The sequence below is a fragment of the Galeopterus variegatus genome, unplaced genomic scaffold, assembly GCF_000696425.1.
Source record: "Galeopterus variegatus unplaced genomic scaffold, G_variegatus-3.0.2 Scaffold1447, whole genome shotgun sequence".
NCBI lineage: Eukaryota > Metazoa > Chordata > Mammalia > Dermoptera > Cynocephalidae > Galeopterus > Galeopterus variegatus.
Genome location: NW_007727558.1, coordinates 144938 through 165275, shown reverse-complemented (window position 1 = coordinate 165275; position 20338 = coordinate 144938). Strand labels below are relative to the sequence as shown.

General features: G+C 37.7%; 1 protein-coding gene across 1 annotated transcript in view; it reads left to right on the top strand.

Moving 5' to 3' along the window:
* The window catches only part of ASXL2 (additional sex combs like transcriptional regulator 2), a 149379-nt gene that overhangs the window by 61297 nt on the left and 67744 nt on the right, over positions 1 to 20338 (top strand). Inside the window, exon 3 of the mRNA XM_008577069.1 lies at positions 5405 to 5407. Within this exon, the coding sequence (XP_008575291.1) occupies positions 5405 to 5407 (3 nt within the window). The remainder of the gene's footprint in view (positions 1 to 5404; positions 5408 to 20338) is intronic.

Here is a 20338-nt window from a genome sequence, read left to right as displayed (position 1 = left end):
ATACAAGGTTTTTTTGTGAGAAGTTGCTTTTTATATTTTTGTCCAGAGATTTTATATATATGTATTTCTCCCCCCCCCGCCCCCGAGATTTTAGTTGTAACTAGTTGCGGGGTGGGGAGGCTGTGATTGGCTTGCTCTGTCCTCACCAGTACCAGAAGTCCAAATCAGTTTAAAATTGTGAAATTGGACTGAGCTTTAAATTCCTGCAAACTTCTACAATTAAGCCACAAACTTCAAGTCAGAATCATTTGTTTGGCATAGAATAGAACTCTAGATTTTGGCTTAGCCTTTGTTTTCCAGTTATTTTTAAAGTGCAATTAAGGGAATTTATCACAAATAGTCTTCTTTTTTTTTTTTTGTCTTTTTCCGTGTCCGGCAACGGATAGCAACCCGCAGTGTCGCCCCCGTACCGGACCAGGACCGGCAACGGGATCGCAACCCTCGGTGTTGCCCCCGCACCTCGCTCAGCCAGTGAGCGGGAACCGGTCTGTATGTGGGATCCAAACCCTCGGCGGGAGCGCCTCCGCGCTTCCCAAGCGGCGCACTAGCACAGTGTGCCACCGGGCCGGCCCGTATCACAAATAGTCTTCTGTAGGCCATTTAACACAAGTGTTTTATGACTAGGTATTTGGAACCTCAATGTTGACTAGTCCCAGAATTGGAGCTTGGTTCCTACCCAATAAGTAAATGGATATGAATAGACCACAACAAACCGATGTGAATCCATTGGCATGATTAAATGTTTAAGCATTGCCCTGTCCAAATGTGTAGTCAGTCCTCATAGGGAAATAATACACCTACTTCAGACATTTGCATTTGACAATAAGATGATGATATGTAATCTGGTTTATATTTTACATAAAGCATATGGGCTACTTTATGAAGAACAAACTGACAGTTGTGAGCTGAAGGAATTAAGGAGGCTATTGCTGTAGATTAGACAAGGTGTGGTGCTTTGGATTAAGGTAAATGGAGCTGGAGAGAATAGACAGATTTGAGATAAACGTTTCAGGTAAAGTGGTCAGGACTTGCTGATAGATTAAATGGGGGAAGTGAAAGAGGAGGAAGTAAAAAATGGTTTCTAGGCTTCCTGATTGAACAGCTGCCATTTACTGTAATGAATAAGAACTGAGAGATAAACTGGTAATGTGAAGAGGTTGATTAATTAAGAATTAATCGAGGGGATATTGTGGACACTCCTCCCCTGCCAAAAGGTTTTGAATTTCATGAGGGATAAGGAGGTATTCAAGTTCAAGGGTGGGGAAGTGGTTTTGTTACAAATGTCAAGATAGCAGTTAAAAGGTAGCAAGGTTAGTATCTAATGCCTGTTTTGGACGTAGATGAGTAAATAGTTCCTGCTGTGTTGTAGACTCTAGAAATTCACCCTTTTCCTTTTGTGATAATAATTTTCACATTTGTTAGAAGTTTAGGTTTATAAGTCAGGTACTGAAGACAAGTTTTTTTTATTTTTGGCGGCTGGCTGGTATAGGGATCCGAGCCTTTTTTTTTTAAGGAGGGTCCAAAGTTGATTCCTTTAATGGGAAAAATATTGTCCCCTAATTTATTTGATTTGACAATTTGAATTCTCATCTCTTGGATATGTTTGAAAAAGTGTTCTTGGCCAATCAGTCCTTTGCATTTATTGAAAGATTGCTTTGTAACTGTCTTGCAGGTGTGTCTGCTCTCTGCTGTTTCAGGAAGGCTTCCCCAAAGGCAAAACCATGGTTTTTCCCCCACATGCTCCTATGGTGTCTAATCTATGCTAGACACTAAGTGGTTTGTAATTGCTGATAAACAGTCTGCCTCAAATGGGGAAAAATAAAGTTCGCTAAAATTATCTGCTCTGGGGCCGGCCCGGTGGCGCACTGCTACAGTGCACCACTTGTATCTAAAAATCATGTATGTATCTTTTTATTACTGAATGGTAGCAGTTTCTTTATGTTTCCTACATAGCAGTCATTTGTCAGGTATGTGTTTTGGGAAATATTTTCTCCCTACCTACTGCTTGCCTGTATACTTTCTTAACGATGTTTTGAAGAAGAAAGAAACAATCAGCACTAAAGGTACATGTTATCTGTCATTTTACAGATTTGAAGCTATTTACAGTAGTCAAAATATACCATACTTAAGTGAAGGCAATTTACCAGTAAGCATGGTTTCAAAACATGTGCATTTAAAAATTCTATGTAGTGGCCGGCCCAGTGGCGCACTGCTACAGTGTGCCGCTTGAGAGCACGGTGGCACTCCTGCCGAGGGCTCGGATCCCACATACAGACCGCTTCCCACTCACTGGCTGAGCGAGGTGTGGGAGCAACACCGAGAGTTGTGATCCCGTAGCCGGTCCCGGTCCGGTACGGGCGCGACACTGAGGGTTGCGATCCGTTGCCGGACACAAAAAAAGACAAAAAGGAAAAAAAAAAAATTATCTGCTCTGGAAGCTCAAGACCAGGAGCTCAAACATGCCCTCTTAGTCAGAAATTACAGTGCTGCAGTAATATGTGGAACTCTGTATTGCTAAAAGAAAAAAGAGACAATTTCAAAAGTCCCAAGTTACTTGCTTTGTCCCAAGATTCAGCTAAGATGCTAGGCCACTGAAGAGTTCCCAGGTGTCCAGACATTTGTTTTTACCCCACTATGGAGAAGTCTGCATGAGTATCCTTACTAACAGGGTGGAATCCCTTCTACTCAAAACACTTGATATCTCCCACAAGACCTCACCAGACCCCATCAGGCTTGATGGCAATTCAGGTACACTCATTGTTGGCCATGGTCCCCTCCAGCTGCTTTGGCTTCAACTGTGGCCGATCTGAACCCTTGACCTTGGTGTTATGACACTGTGCTCTAACCAACTGAATTAACTGGCTAGCCCCGAAGGCATTTTATTTTTAAATATAAATTTTTACTCCTGGAAAATTCCAAACTAATACAAAAGTATGCATCCTCTATCATAAATTATAAATAGTTCTCCTCACCCCAGGCTGTTTTTAAACAATTCGAAGGCATTTTATAACTTGAACATGTATGTACTTAATAGATGTGTGTGCAATTTGCATATTCTGGCTTATTATGAAAAATATAGCAACTAAACATATACATTAAGCACTGATTTTGACAGAACACACACTGAGTAGCAAATTTGGGGACAAGCAAATGACTCGCACACACATTCTTTGCTAGTGAAGTTCATCTAGTTGTATTACAACATGATGCCTCTGATTACCAGTACTCTAAAATGGGTAATCTCTATTGCTTTCCTTATCCTCTTTCCTCCCTCTTTCACCTCTTTCCCGTATCAGCCATGTTATTTCAGTTGTAGAATGTTACAGCTGGAAAAGATACTTGGAAAAAATATTATAGTTACATCTCATCTTACTATTGAAGAATTAAGGCCCATAGAAATTGAGACTTGGCCAGGGTCATGCTGGGTTTTGCCCTTTTCAGTATACCATACTGCCTTGACATTTATAGTTGTCTCTACCCTTCTGATTAGTATATTTGCTCTATTACTTTTCAAATCAAACTTAGGTTGTGTGCAGACAAATAACAACATAAGTTTGATAGCTACGTAATTACAGATTGCTTTCTGGAAGAATTTGAAATAAAAGTCTCAGCAGTTATAATAAGTTGGCTTCTGAAAGGATCAATATATTTTACAAAAGCAGTGTTTAAATAGATCTCTATGTGTTGTTTTGCAGAGCTCAATATTGTTATCTACCAAGGAGTTTTTCTTATGTTTCAGTCTTCTATCCCAAGCAAAGGAATAAGCTCCATTAGGGTTGGGATTGTAAAGAACTCTGGGAACCATCCAGCAAAGACCATGCTCGATAAACATTTGCTAGATTGAAATTTTATCTCTTTGGGGGAGTCCCAGTCACATCTGATTAATACTAATACAGATGTCCCTCAGTATCTGTAGGAGTTTGATTCCAGGATCCCTAACAGATAACAAAATCTATGGATGCTCAAGTCTCATATAAATTGGCATAGTATTTGCATATAACCTATGCACATCTTCCTGTATACTTTGTCATCTCTAGATTACATATTATACCTAATACAATGTAAATGCTGTGTAAATAGGTGTTATGCTGTATTGTTTATGGAATGACAAAAAAAATCTAAGCATGTTCAGTACAGACAAAACTGTCCATTTTTTGAGGAATATGTTTGATTCGGGTTGGTTGAACTATTTTTGATCCGTGTTTGGTTGGGGAGGGCTCAGCTATACATTTATTTATGAACAAAATAATCTTTCTTACATGGTATTTAAGATTATATGTTTTAGGGCTGGCCCGGTGGCGCACTCGGTAGAGTGTGGCGCTTGGGAGTGTGGGGGTGCTCCCGCCGAGGGTTCGGATCCCGTATAGAGACTGGTCCGCTCACTGGTTGAGCGTGGTGCGGGCACAATACCGAAGGTTGCGATCCCGTTGCCGGTCGCGGTACAGGCGCTACACCGAGGGTTGCTATCCCATTACCGGTCACGAAAAAAGACAAAAAGGAAAAAAAAAAAAGATTATATGTTTTAGCTCACCTCATACCAAAAACTGATCAGAGCATCCAGTTTTTCCCCACCTCTGCTTTTGCAAGCATGTATAGCAAGGGGAATGAAGTTAACATTCTTTACTACTTTTCAGGAGAAATCATTATACCTGCAGAGTAGATTATTTGGCTGTTTGCCAAGCTGAATTGCCTTGAAGTGATTTCTTTAGAATTTGGTTTAAGAACGAAGAATATTGTTTATTAAGTTGATACCAAAGTTACCTAAAATTGTCAGATACCTTTGTGGTTAAGCTTGCATCTTCTTTTTCTACTAGTTGCAGTTTGCTTTCAAGCCCACAAACCTGGTAGGGATGTCAGAAAGGATTAATAATGAAAAAACAAAAAACCAGAAACAAAATGCTTGGGTATTGACAGAAAAGAGTATTCTTATCTATTGTTATTCAAATTCATAATGAGTTCCATTATGGATCAAAGGGAAGCTAATAAACATTAGGGTCCATAGCTGATGGCTTTATGATGGCTCCTTGAAATTGAAATGCATGGGAAGAATATTAAAGAATGGGAAATATTCATTGTATCCACGTTTAACTCTAAACTGCCCTAGTAGTTTTACTGCCACATAATTAAGGTAACTGCAACTGTTTCCTAAAGTGGTTTAGACTATTTAGCTGAACTAATTTGTGTATTTTTAGACAGTGATATTTTGGGCTAATTTGTAAAATTTAAAGAAGAAATTAACATTTTATGTAGCAAAATGGGGGAGTGCTAATTTGATAAATTGTGGATATTGCTGGGGGGCGGGGAAGGCACAGTTTGTTTTTTGGCTTTATTGTTGCTTTGTAAAGAAAAATTAAAAAACTTTTTTTTTCTTCCTTTCATTTTCTTGGGGTGATTCCAACTCCAGAAGGTAAGAAGTATTACTTTATTCTAAAGAAGTATTATGCAGTTATAAAGCACTCTTTTGCAAGTTTAATTGGACTTACCTTTGGATGCATGATTTTTACCTTATAAAACTAAATAATTAGTCCAGAAACTAAATAATAGTGATATTATTATGTAAATGTTTATTTGCTTAATGTGCCTTTTTTGTTCTTGCTGTTTGTAATCATTGTTTGGTCATAACTTTAGAAACCCAGTCTACATTAAGTTTGTTAAAATTATCACTTGACTTACTAGTATTGGGATACTTAGTATTCCACAGATTAATAATGAAAATATTTAAGGGATTTGAAACATGTATATTAACCTTTGATTTATGGCTATAAGATTGAAAATGTATGTTTATGCTCTGATAGATTTAGAGAAAATATTGGTAAATCCTCTAGGGGAATGATAAAAACCAAGCCAGAGCAGGTTAAATCTTCATAGTCTGGATCCTTTACTGACTTGGCCTTTTGTCTGTTTTGGTATAGCATTGTAGATACACCTCTGTTATAGCAGTTCCCATGTTATATTATAGTTAATATTCAACTTGCATTTGTGACTTGAGAATTAGAGAAAATATTGGTAAATCCTCTAGGGGAATGATAAAAACCAAGCCAGAGCAGGTTAAAATTCATAGTCTGGATCCTTTACTGACTTGGCCTTTTGTCTGTTTTGGTATAGCATTGTAGATACACCTCTGTTATAGCAATTCCCATGTTATATTATAGTTAATATTCAACTTGCATTTGTGACTTGAGAACAGGAATCATATTCATGGATTTTCATGTCATGTGGACATGGCATGCTTGGCTTCTTAGTCAATCTTTTTGACTCCAGTTAAATTTGTGCCCCATTAGTTCATTTATAAGAACCTATGCGTTTTTGGACAACATTTTATGGAAGAAAGCTTAATTAAGGTCTTACAAAGTTAAAATTTAATTAAAAGCTAGGTAAATTTTTGATGTATTAGTTTTGTTCGAAAGGAGTGTATATTTGGTTGGGTTCTTTAGAATTAAAAGCTAGGTAAATTTTTGATGTATTAGTTTTGTTCGAAAGGAGTGTATATTTGGTTGGGTTCTTTAGGTACAAATAATAGGAACCAGATGTGAATAACTTAAGCAAAATGAGATTTATTTGAAAAATGTGGGGTATCTCACAGGCTCACAGGAAAGAAACAAGTTGTGAAATTAAGAGAACAAAGGCAGCTTCAGAGATCAAGTAGCTAGAGCTAATGGATAGTCTCCTCAAGGCACTGCAGCTGGGATAAAATTAGTCTTCATCTGTTCCACTGAAGGTTAAAAATTAAGAAGAGTGAGTGAGCTTGGGTGTTCCAGGGACCAGGGATGGTGAGACATCTTGATTGACAGTCCTACCAAGACTGTTTCCAATGGGATACAGCATAGTTTCCCAAAGCAAAATTGAGCATTCTTTTCGGAAGAAGAGAGAATGGATATTGGCCAGGCAAAAACAACTAGTTCACTACATTGCTCTTTGTAGAAAATTAGGGTACAGTAGAAAAACATGCATCACAAGCAGTTGTAAGAAATAACCCTTTATGCAGATTCTCCCAATGGTAACATTGTGCAAAACTGTAGTATAGTAGAACAACTAGAATATGGCTTTTGATACAGTCTGCCTGATTTTACTGATATTCAGTTGCATGTGTGCACGTGTGGATGTGGATGTGGTTGCAGTTTTATCATATGTATAGATTCATGTATCCACCACCATGACAAGATACAGAAGCAGTTTCAACAGGAGTATTTCTTGTGTCCCCCTTTTATAACCACACCTACTTTCCTAGTACCTCTGTCTGCCACTAATCTGTCTGCCATTTCTATAATTTTGTCATTTTAAGAATTTATATAGGGCCGGCCTGTGGCTCACTCGGTAGAGTGCGGTGCTGATAACACCAAGGCCACGGGTTCGGATCCTATATAGGGATGGCCGGTTTGCTCACTGGCTGAGCCTGGTCCTGACAACACCAAGCCAAGGGTTGAGATCCCCTTACCGGTCATCTTTTAAAAAAAAAAAAGAATTTATATTAATTTAATCATACAGTACATAACCATTTGGGATTGGATTTTTTTCCCCCGCTCAGTGTAATTCTCTGGAGATTCCTCCCAATTTGTCTCAGTAGTTCATTCCTTTTTATTTCTGAACAGTAGTCCATGACATGGACATATCATAGTTAGGTTGTGATTTTCCTGGTTCTTGGTATGACAGGTGATTTTTTATTGAATTGTAGACATTTTCGCTATTATGTTAGGAGATGTTGGGTCCTATTAAACTTTTTATTTAAGCAGGCAGTCACCATGCTTAGGTTTACCATGCAGGTCCTAGACTCCTTTGGTGGGTTGTGGTTCCAATAACAATTTAATTTTCAGATCCTTTGCAGTACTATTTTGGTCTGCTTGTTTCACTGGTACCACAGTAAAACATTGTTTTCTGCTGCTTCTGTCTGAGGAAGTGAAGGGAGTTTTCACAAGCTAAGCTGCCTGATGCCTCTAAGTGTAGAAAAAAGGGAGTCTTCAGTCTCTGGGGACAGAGAGGCTTCTGGGGCCAGGTACTTGTGGCAGGACCTCCCTTGCTTGAGCCACTGGGCTGCTCAGAATCTTGGGGACAGGAGAAAGGGGTAGTAGTCTCAGGCCCACGAAGACAGAGAGGCTTCATAGGCTGGGCTGCTTCTTGTGGTCTGATCCCATTTGCTGGTGCCACCTGGCCTCTCCTATCTTAGTGTTTATTTTTGAGGCTTGAGGGAAGATAACTTGCAGCCAAAGCCACATAATAATCTCCTAAGATTTACCATAACTCTTACTTATTTTTCTGAGTTGGAAAATGCCAGGAGTTGGTAAAATTAATGGATTAACCTACTTCAAAACTCTGAATCTCAACATAAATGGCTACGTCAATACTGATCGTTCTTGTTCAAAAGCAGAAAATTATTGTAATAATACTAGCTGTTTAGATACATAAACTGTATTGCTAAATCAAAAAATATCAAATAGGACAAATATAAAATTACTACAAATTTCTGTCTTTTGATGTACTTAATCAAATCTGTTAAATTTTATTCTCTCTCCAGCTCTGTTCTTTCAGAACTATGCTTATAGTATATATTCACAAGTATTCAGTTTTTAGTTTCTGTTTTCCTCATTACTCTTTTTACCCCAAATAATAGGCACTCGTATGCAACCCTCTCTCTTTGGTTCAGAGACATATACACTGTGTTAGGAATTTGATCCAGCCAGTTAAGGAATGTTAGTATTCTGATTAGCAGAAATAAAAGCATTTGATATTTCTTTATATGTAGTAGTTGCAGGGTAACCTTTCTTACAAAAAATGGAGGAGCATTCTGTTTCTCTTAAAGTTTATTTTTTTCTTTTTATTACCTATTCCTCATAAGATTGAAAAGCCAGATGCTATCATGAACTAGTAGTAGAAATGGCATTTACTAAGATGGTAATCAGGTACTTCATGAGTATGAAATAAACTTTAAATAAACCTGTGAAGTCTTTGTCTCATAAATAAAGACATTAAAGTAGCTAAAGAAATTGCGTAGCTAGTAAGTGATAGAACTTGAACCCACATCAGTCTAACTCTAAAACATAAGTGCTGCTTCTGCTGCCTCACTTTTGAGTAGGATCCAGGAGATTGGAGATTGGGCAAGGATCTTAATGAACTGTTTTCTGTTTCTCTTTAGGTGAAAAGTTATGATGTTCTGCAAGGTCCTTTTATACCAGTAGTTTGTGATTACCTAATCTAAATAAAGTTAAACCTTGATATTCTATGTATTTGCTTAAAAAATAGAACATAGAATCAGTGGACTCCTTTCTTTCATTTGAAACTGTTTTGCGGGCCGGCCCGGTGGCGCACTGGAGAGTGTGCCGCTTGAGAGCGCGGTGGTGCTCCCGCTGAGGGTTCGGATCCCATGTGGAGACCGGTTCCCGCTCACTGGCTGAGCGCGGTGTGGGCGCAACACCGAGGGTTGCGATCCCGTTACCGGTCAGTAAAAAAGACAAAAAGGAAAAAAAAAAAAGAAACTGTTTTGCTTACTTGTTACTGCTAGTGAACAAACCATGCTTTTCAAAAGACAGTAGTGGAAATAAAGACAGTAATGGGATGATAAAGAGAGTGAATATTTACAGTGAAGTGTTAAGAGGATGGAGAGAGTATAAACAAGCAAAATTTCCAGGAATCTTTTTTATTTCTATGGCCTCCTTCTTTAGGCTATTCCTAGATCAGTCTCCTTATTTGTTCTGTGCCCCTCTACTCTTCTATTGGTCTAGAACCTCATTTTGGAGGGCTAGCCCATGGCTCACTTGGGAGAGTGTGGTGCTGATAACACTAAGGCTGCAGGTTTGGATCTCTATATAGGGATAGCTGGTTAGCTCACTTGGGAGAGCGTGGTGCTGACAACACCAAGTCAAGGGTTAAGATCCCCTTCCCGGTCATCTTAAAAAAAAAAAAAAGAACTTCATTTTGGGGCCCCAGCTAGGCCTCCTTTCCAAAAAATGCCTGTTTAAAAGTTTTCCTGACATCCTTTCCCCCTGTCTCCAGTGATTTCATTCCCATTTGTTTGATGGTATGTTTTGGTAGGAAAACAGTTTGAAGAATCAATTCATTAAAGTATGGACAAGTCCTACTTTGATGAGTAACATCATACATGTTACTTTTTAAATTAAACTTTTAAATTGAAAAGCTGCATATATATTTTAATGGAGATTAGTTGTTAACCCAAATGAATTTATTTTTGGTGGAATTGCAGGTAATATGATCAAGGGAAAGCAGAAGATTTTACTGAAAGAGTATAGGAATACACAAATTTTCAGTGAATTTTAAAATCTACCATCACTTTTATTAGTTTGGTAATTTCTAAACTCACTGTTTTCCAGTGTAAGAGTTTAGTTCAGTATTGTTCTGTGTGCTCTGTTTATAAAGGCAGGTATATATGCCATAAAATTTTTTTTTGGTTTTTAAGTTATATGGTGTTGAATTTTGAGAGTTTGTATATGAACAATAATTACAGTACTTGTATGTTGTATGTAAGTGTGTAGATAGATGTATGAGTAGGTATATACCATGTGAGTTGAAGGTTGTGGTTACATTGACCATAAATTGATTATATCCTCACTTTTAAAACTGACTTGAAATGAGGGCATTCAAGCATGTTTGGAGAACTGGACAAGGTAACTCCCACATTTCTTTTAACCTTGAAAGTCTGAGTCTATTATTTAATCCTATTGAAATTCAAGGGATTGAGCTTTGAAGGATAAATATAGAGTGCATAATAGTTCAGCCAGAGTTAGGGAAGCTGATTAAGGCCTGGTTTTGACAAGGGTAGTTTTTAAGAGGGAGTAGTGAAAAATGAACAAGAGATTGGGGATTAAAGTAGGCATCAGGCAGAGTAATCTGCTGTTGCAAAGGGAGAATATCTCTAGGATTAAAAAGTTAGACTGATGAAGTCCCTTAAAGCTCTTTATCAAAGGTTTGAAATGGGGGTAATAAATATTGGAGGACACTGGTGAATTTTGAGGATGGATAGTAAAAGTTCATTGTATTAAGATTCTTTAGTTTGGTTGCAGCAGGGAATGCCAATGAGGAGATCAAAAATAATCAAAGGTAATTTGTTGCAAGGTTATTTTGGAAAATTTAGACAGTGCAGAAAATCACAAAGAGGAAAGAAAAGATGCCCCCAGATTTCCTTACCATGGTATCTAATGATCACCCAATAAGATCCTTCATATATAATGGTAGATATAATGCCAGTACCCATCCATCCATCTTTCTATGTATGTGTATTTCTGAAATGTAAGCATGATGTCTCATTCACCTTATATACTTCACAGTGTATTTTCTAAAGGCAACTGCATTCGTTTTCATAACCACAGTCTAACTATCAAAGTAGTTAAATAATAGGAAATAAACATTGACACAGTATTATTTAATGAATAGACTTTATTCAAATTTGGTAATTCTTCTACTGATGTCCTAATCCAGGTTCACATGTTGTATTTGCATTTAGTTTTCATGCATCTTTAGTCTTCTTTAATCTGGAATCATTTTTCAGTCTTCGTCATTCATGACCTTTACATTTTTAAAGACTGCAGACCAGCTATTTTATAGACTGTACCTCAACTTGGTTATGTCTGATGTTTTCTCATGGTTATAGTCAGATTGTGTATTTTTGGAAAGAAAGATCACAAAATTGACATGTTGTTTTTACTGCATCACATCAGGAAGCACATGATTTGAATTTACCCCAGTATTGGTGATGATAACTTTGATCACTTGGTTTACGCAGTGTCTGCCAAGTATCTCCACTGTAAAGGTACGTTTTCCCCCCATTGTAACTAATGTATTTTGGGGGAGATACGAAGGTATTTCAAAAAACGCTCGGAAAAATGGAATTAAAAGATAATACGAATCCTTCCATGAACTTTTTTGAAGACGCCTTGTAATTTGAGACTATGTGAATAATCTTGTTTTTCATTGTACCTTTGCCCACTAATTTTAGTATCTCATTATTAGTTATCTGTTGCTGCTTAACAATATTACCACAAACTTAGCAGCCTAAGACAACATATATTTATTATCTCAGTTTCCCTGCATCAGGAGTTAGAGCATGGCTTTTCTAGGTCCTCTGCAATGCTGCAATCGAGGTATTGGCCAGGGCTGAGTTCTTATCTGAAGGCTTGATGGGAAAATGATCTGCTTCCAAGCTCTTGTGGTTGTTGGCAGGATTCAGATTCTTATGGGTTTTCAGATTGAGGGCCTCAGTTAGCAGCTGGCTGTTGTCTAGAGGCTGTCCTGAGTTGTTTGCCATGTGGGCCCCTCCGACATGGCCACATGCTTCCTCAAAGCCAACAACGGAGAGTCACCTAGAAAGAACAGCAGTCTTATATGTAAAATAGTCACTAAAGTGGACATCCCATCACCTTTGCTGTTTTATATTGGTTAGAAACAGGTCCTGCCTACACTACAAGGTGGGGGTTACTCAAAGGGTGAGAGTACCAGGAAGTGGTATCCTACTTGAAGGTCATTTTAGGGTCTGTCTAACACAGCATCCATTGATAATACTTGCCTGAAATCTTCTATGGTGGTTGCCACATATGGTGATTTTTTAAAATTCCAACATTGCTTCTGTGCTTCTTTGTTGGAATTCTCCTGCTTGGAGTTCTCCCCCATTCATTGATTTGTTTATTTCTATCAGTATGGACTCATGGATTCTTATTCTATGGATTATTAATTCTATCGTAATCGATAGCTTAGAATAAGTAGCAGTTTAATTTCTCAAAGAACAGCATTAAGCAAAGGCTTTAGCTTAGGTATCTAAACAGATTTGATGCATAATGAATTTTTTGTTAAATATACTGTAGATTAAAGGTAAAATTTAACATGTAATGGGGCCGGCCCGGTGGCGCACTCAGTGGGGTGCGGCGCTTGGGAGTGCGGCGGCGCTCCCACCGAGGGTTCGGATCCTATATAGAGACCGGTCCGCTCACTGGTTGAGCGCGGTGCGGGCGCGACACCAAGGGTTGCGATCCCGTTACCGGTCACGAAAAAAGACAAAAAGGAAAAAAAAAAAATTAACATGTAAGCCATTCTATCACAGGTTTGCAAAGCTTATGTAGTTCTATTGGAAAATATAGTTTGATGTAACAGACTTTCAAGTTATCATGCCAAAATGCCAAAAATGCTTTTATATTAATATTATTTACATGAAGAGCTAATTTTCCCCTTAAAGATCATTACCATATAATGCAGTTTTTAAAAAATGTTGGTGATATGATATAAACATAATCATTCTAAAACCACTAAATCTTCATAGCTTCTTCATCTTTGGCTTGTCTCTTCATCTTGAATGTTACATGTAGGTATCCTTTGTTTTGCTTGTTGGCATCTGGGACTCTGACTCTCTTTTTGAGAGTGTGTTTTCTTGTACTTGGTCAACAGATACCCTGCTATTCAATGTGTCTTTTCTCTTGGAGTGGAAATCTTTCACTTGAATCTGTATGCAGTTTCCCCTCTTACCTGCTGTTCTCGTTTTTGTTGTTTGTTATTAATAGCATGTTCTGTGATAAAGAAGGTGATTTTGAAAAAGAGCTTTGCTCTGTTTCAGAAGTTTTCTTGTTTTAATAGTTTATTTATATATTTTTGGACTATTTAATAGTTCTGTAAAAGTGATACCTGATAGCCAAAAAAAATCAATCAATAATGAAAAAAATGTACAGTGAAGAAAATATCCTGACACACTCTTACTAGGATTAACTACTGTTTACTGCATTTAATTGAAGAAATTAAGAAAATCGCCAGACTTAAGTTTCTTCACTATGAGAAAGTATTAATTTCTAAATAATCTCTGAAGTGGAGGAAGAAAATAAAAAATTCTGAAGGCGTATTGTCATTTTTAAAATGAAAGTTGAAAAAAGTAGAAAACATTTACATTTCTCTGAATTGTTAATTTTGGTGCATTTCTTTGCTGGCTAGATTTCATCATCAAATAGAATTTTTAAGTTTATGGGTGATCTTATGGCTTAAGGATGTTTTCTGCTGTCTCTTTGTTTGAATTACATCTGGGCTAGATATAATACTTTTTGTTTGCACTTCTGAAAAACTTTGTTTACTATCTTTTGACACTGAGTATTGCTAAGAAAGCAGGTGTTTCCTACAATACAGGGCTTGCTTTCTTGGCCACTTTTGCTGTATAACACTCAAAAAATTTCAGTGGCTTATAACAAGAAGTCTTTTTTTTTTCTTCCTCATGTTTTTAGGTTAGCTGGGGCTCAGTTACTATTGGCTAGGCTTATCTCTAGGCTGTGGATTGTTTGCTTATTCTCTTGGAATCAGTGGTCTTGCTCTTGTGGCAATCACAGCAGTAAGCCAAACAATGCAAGCACATTTTAGCCTCTGCTTTTGTCATGTCTTTTATCATTTCATTGACCAAATCGAGTCTTGTGGCAAATGCACCATGTTTGTGTCAGGGAAATATATTATACTAACTCTCATACACTGTACAGTCACATGATGAGGGAGTGAATGATGAATTAAAAACAGTAATTCAGTCTGCCACTGGCTTTTCATGCATAGATCCCAGTTTGATTTTTTTCTTTATCCTTGAAACTCAAGATTTAGAAAAAAATTAAGATAAATGTTTCCGAGTATCTGAGTACTTAGGTTAGTTTGTACAGATTTGGGTAGCACCTTGCTTCCTCTTGCATTATCATTTAATATACATTATTGATTCATAAAGGTAATATTTTCTCATTAATAGGAGTTGTTTTTCTTTGAATATTCTCTTAGACTTTTCATATGTTTCCCTTTCATATCTCTGTAAATTTGAGTTCTTTTTCCCTGGTGCTTTCATATCAGTTAAGATAATTTCAGTTGTAAATAACAGGAAACTCAATGTATACTGGCTTAAACATTGAAGGAAATTCATCATTTAACTGGAAAATGAAACAGGCAAAAACGTGATCCAGGTGTTCTCACAGTTTCATCAGCACCTCAGCTTTGCTCTCTTCATTTTGTTCCATTCTCAGCAGGCTCATCTATCCTGATTGCAAAGTGACTGCCAGTAGGCTCTAGAGCTGGGTGTTTGGGGGTTCAAATACAGAAGAGAAGAGAAAATCTGCTTCCCAAAAACCTTAGATAAAATCACACCCCATTGAATCTGGCTGGCTCATGATGGAGTCAGATGTTAAGATAAAGTTTTTTCCTTACGGTGTATGTTTTTATAAATGATATGTGTTTCAGAGAAGAATAAGATTCTGTAGAACATAGAAGTAGCTTCCTTAAGCAACAGACATTAAGGTTGAAATCCAAAGAGTAATTTGGAGCTTGCTAGGAAAAAAGGAGGTGAGGTTTATCATTGCAAGAAGAAACATTAGGTTGTGCAAAGGCCAAGATGTCAAAGGAATTGTAAGTTGTAAAATGGAAAGAAGCTTAGAGTAGGCTAGAGCAGAGAGGGTATGGAGTAGAATGATCATGGGTGTATTTTAGCTGGGCAGAGTGGAGAATAGATAGAGGTGAGGGTTGGATTGCTATCACTTGAGATAGGGAGCACTGGAACACTACCAGACTGGGATTAAAGTAACTACAAAAGTTACTGAGTCTTGGCTCTGTGACATATACTTCACACATACACATACATACAGTCATCCCTCAGTATCCATGGGGGACTGGTTCCAATATCCACCTAGGATATCAAAATCCTCAGTTGTTCAAGTCCTTCATATAAAATGGTGTAGTATTTGCATATAACGTACACACATCCTCCTGTATACTTTAAATCATCTCTAGATTGCTTCTAATTACTTCACACATACACATACATACAGTCATCCCTCAGTATCCATGGGGGACTGGTTCCAATACCCACCTAGGATATCAAAATCCTCAGTTGTTCAAGTCCTTCATATAAAATGGTGTAGAATTTGCATATAACGTACACACATCCTCCTGTATACTTTAAATCATCTCTAGATTACTTCTAATAACCTAATACAGTGTAAATGCTATGTAAGTAGTTGTTATACTATATTATTTTTTATTTGCATTATTTTTTATTGTTTTATTGTTATCTTTTATTGGTTTTCTGCCCCCGGAATATTTTCCATTTCCTGTTGGTTGAATCCGCTGATGCGGAACCTGCAGATATGGAGGGCTGACTCTCTATATATTATCTGTAATGTGCACAGTCATGTTACAAGGTAGGTAGTATTATCTCCATTTTACAGATTATTAAATTAAGATTAAGAATGTTTCATTTAAGTGGTGAAATTATAGACTTCAGGTCTCAGCCCTACTAGCTACTGATGAGGAAACACTTTTACTACAAAGAGAACTGAAAAAGGCCATTGGCAGTGTGATTGAAGTCACTTCCCATTCTTTGGGCCTTGTGTATACAACATATTAGTATATTTCTTTACATGAGGTAGATTCAGCACAAAATTATAGCACTGCTCTTGTTCCTTTCCTTAAAAGAACCTCTACCTCTTCAACACCAATCTCCTGAGCATGGACAAGAAAACTGACTTGACTCGTGATAGTTACATAATCTTTTGAGGTGGTTCTTACTTCATCTTCTTCAGGTATCAGTACTTAACCCTTATTGTATTTACTTGACTTTATATTGGTATTGATCTCCTCACTACTAGGGTTTTATCACCCATGCAGATGATGACTTATTTCTTCAAGTCGTTATTTTTATTTAATTATAGAATTCTGGAGCTACTTCCCTTGAAAGCATATTCCTGGCTTTGTGGGCAGTGTAGTCTGTTTTACTCCTCTGCCATTGTTTCAGTATTCATAAAAGTAAACTCTACCAGGATTCTCTGATCAAGTCGTTATTTTTATTTAATTATAGAATTCTGGAGCTACTTCCCTTGAAAGCATATTCCCGGCTTTGTGGGCAGTGTAGTCTGTTTTACTCCTCTGCCATTGTTTCAGTATTCATAAAAGTAAACTCTACCAGGATTCTCTGGCTTTTTGTATTTTCCTGAAATCAAATCTAAATTTTGTTTTAAATGGTACAGTGTTCTGTATATCTTGTGGCTTTCTCAAATGTTCTTGTTTCCTTCCAAGGAACATTATACCCAGATTTGCAAGGAAAATATTATGACAGTGTCTGTATAGTTACTGTTTTACCACATCTTTTCACCAGATTACTTTCACCATTTACTTTCATTTTTCAGATTTCACTTTGAAGACTATTTTTTATTGTTTTATTGTGTTGTTCTAGGTACTAAGGCCCAGACACCAGATTGTTCTTTTTTTTCCCTCTCTGACTTAAAGCACTTTATGTGTACAGGTTTGCAGTCTCTTACCTGTAATTATAATATCCCAAATGCTAGAAAAAATAAGTTTCTTCATACGTTTATCACCAAAACTCATTTGATAACACCAGTTCTCTTGAACTGACAAGAGAATATACATAATCTTTGTTTATCCCACTTAAAGTGAATATTCATGTTTCACTGTGTTTGGTTATGGAATGCTGCCCCTAATTTCCTTGGTGATGCTATGTAATTTACCACAGATCATGTCACTTTCTAAAATCTAAAAACTTCTTATGTCTCAAACGTTTGGCCTAAAGCTTTTGGATCAAGGATTATGGACCTGTGTCTATAGTAATAGCAGTGATCAGTGTGGTATGGTTACTTGTTACCTTGTCTGTTTTTCCCTGTTAGACTCTGAGCTAAAAAAAACTCTCCTCTTTGGATCCACAGACCATAGTTTATTGCCCTAAACTGAGTAGGTACTTAATATTGAAATTGAATATCAATTTTTGTAAACTTACCAGGGAAGTTATTGGACATGTTTTTTCTTTTCTTGGTTATAAGAGGGTACTTTTCACTGGAATCTTAGCTTCCCCATTACTATGTGATCTTGAACAGCTTATTTAACACCTCTATAGTTTAGTTTCTTCATTTGTAAAAATGGTGTAATAATTCTGCCTGCTTCATAGAATTGTTGACACTTCTAACAATGGTGGAATAAATCCTTGGACATATATCCCTATAGGATAGATTCAAGTGAGATTGTGGGATCAGTGGTCCCAAACATTTTAATTTTAATGGATTCTTCCATGTTACTTTCCTAAGGCAGAATAGAGAAATGATGGAAAAGGTAACAGTTTATACTACCCTAACGGTATATAAGAGTGCTCAGTTGTCCATAACCTTATCATCCGTTGATTTTTATCAGTCCATTTTTCTTTTTTTGAAATAATTATAATTTCACAGGAAATCGCAAATATTACATAGAGTCCCATATATGCATCACTCAGCTTTCTCCAGTGGTAATATCTTATGTACATATAGTACAATATCAAAACCAGGAAATTGACATTGGTATAAGACTGTTAACCAAGACTTGACTCCAATGGTATCTTGATTTAATTTGCTTTCCTTTAACTACTGTTAAGTTTGAGCTGCTTTTCCTGTGTTTATTGGCCATTTATTTACATTGGTGCTTTATGAATCACTTGCTTATATCATTTATCCATTTTTTTCTAATGGGTTTGTGTTTTCCTAAAAGAAGCTCTTCTTAGGACTATTATATTTTGTCTGTTGTATGTTTTGCAGTTCATTGTTTCAGCTTCATATATTTTCTATGGTTTTGTTGATTTTTTTTTTTTTTTTCTGTATAGAAATTTTTATTTTAATGTAGTCAATATGTTTCTTTTGTGATTTTGGGGCTTTTTTCTCTTCTGTAGAAAGTTTACCTATCTTCTAGGTTATAATATTTTCTTTTAATACCTTTTACTTTTTACATTTTGGACTTTACTCCATTTGGAATATGGTTTTTTTTTTTTTTGTCTTTTTCCGTGTCCGGCAACGGATCGCAACCCTCAGTGTCGCCCCCGTACCGGACCGGGACCGGCAACGGGATCGCAGCCCTCGGTGTTGCTCCCATGCCTCGCTCAGCCAGTGAGCGGGAACTGGTCTGTATGTGGGATCCGAACCCTCGGCGGGAGCGCCACCGCACTTCCCAAGCGGCGCACTATAGCAGTGCGCCACCGGGCTGGCCCCGGAATATGTTTTTGTATATACTTTGAACACTTCACCGCTCTCCCCCAGATGTACAATGAGATATGTCAGCACATTTATTAAACTGTTTTATTTAGGACTCTTTCAGTTTCCCGAACCCTCGGTGGGAGCGCCACCGCACTTCCCAAGCGGCGCACTATAGCAGTGCGCCACCGGGCTGGCCCCGGAATATGTTTTTGTATATACTTTGAACACTTCACCGCTCTCCCCCAGATGTACAATGAGATATGTCAGCACATTTATTAAACTGTTTTATTTAGGACTCTTTCAGTTTCTTGTGGCTTAAAATCGCAACAAAATTCCAAAGGATAGGCCTGGTTACAGGCAAGGTTTGATACAGTAGCAAAAATAATATTGCTTTAAAAAATATTGCTTCCCCTCCCCCGTCTCAGTTGTCTCCTTTTTGGTATTGTATTTCTCCTTACAATCCTTACCTTGACCTTCCTCTGTCTGTCTTGTGTTTTGTTCCACCTCAATTCCAGATCCTTCCCCCATGGTTATACAACAACTATGAAAGTTTTAGGCCTTACTTCCTAATACCACAGGAGAACAGTGTCTTTCTGAAGCTTTTCTGGAGAGCAAGTTTCTTTTCCCAAATGTCCAAGTAAATAGCCCCTTTGATTGTTGTCCTTGATTAAGTCATGTATCTGATCCAGAATCTGTCACTGTTGACTGGGGGTGAGGGGTAGGGTGCATGAGGAAATGCTGATTAGTTTGAACCGGTTTGAATTTACCCCTGTGAGCATAGGATTAAGTCCCTCTGAATCATATGACTGAGAATGGGGAAGGGAATGTTTCACAGCAAATTTTAGGTACTGTCTCCAGGAGAGAGAACAAATGCCAAGTAATCAAACCTCAGGTGACCATGGCATGACTCTGTCTTCTTCCTACTAAATATAAATGGTACCTTGTCCCGACCCACGGGATATTAACCAACAATCAGGAAGAAAATGCTGGTTGCCATGACCCCTGTGGAAAAGAAAAGAAAAAGACATGCTCAGGGATCTAGCTAATCCCTGGCTGAGAAGTTATGATCAACTTGTTTAACCAGCCGTTCTGGCAGCCATCTGGCCGAGTTATGAGTGCGAGAAAAAACACAGACTGAACCTCTACCCCAGATCAAAACTGGATCTGGGCCATTCCAGGAGTTATCTAGGGGGTCGAGTTTCAACTCGTCCCTGGCCTTAGGCAAGGCTATAGGGTGATATTGTAAAGGGTGGAACAAAGTTGACTGCCCCACAAACTTGTTTTGGGGCCTGGGGCTGGCCCCTCTTCTGGTTTCCCTGAAGGGGTGGCAAGGAATTTCCCTGAACATCAGTCAGTCTTAGATCTGCACTCATTGGCCCAATGCTTTCCTTGTT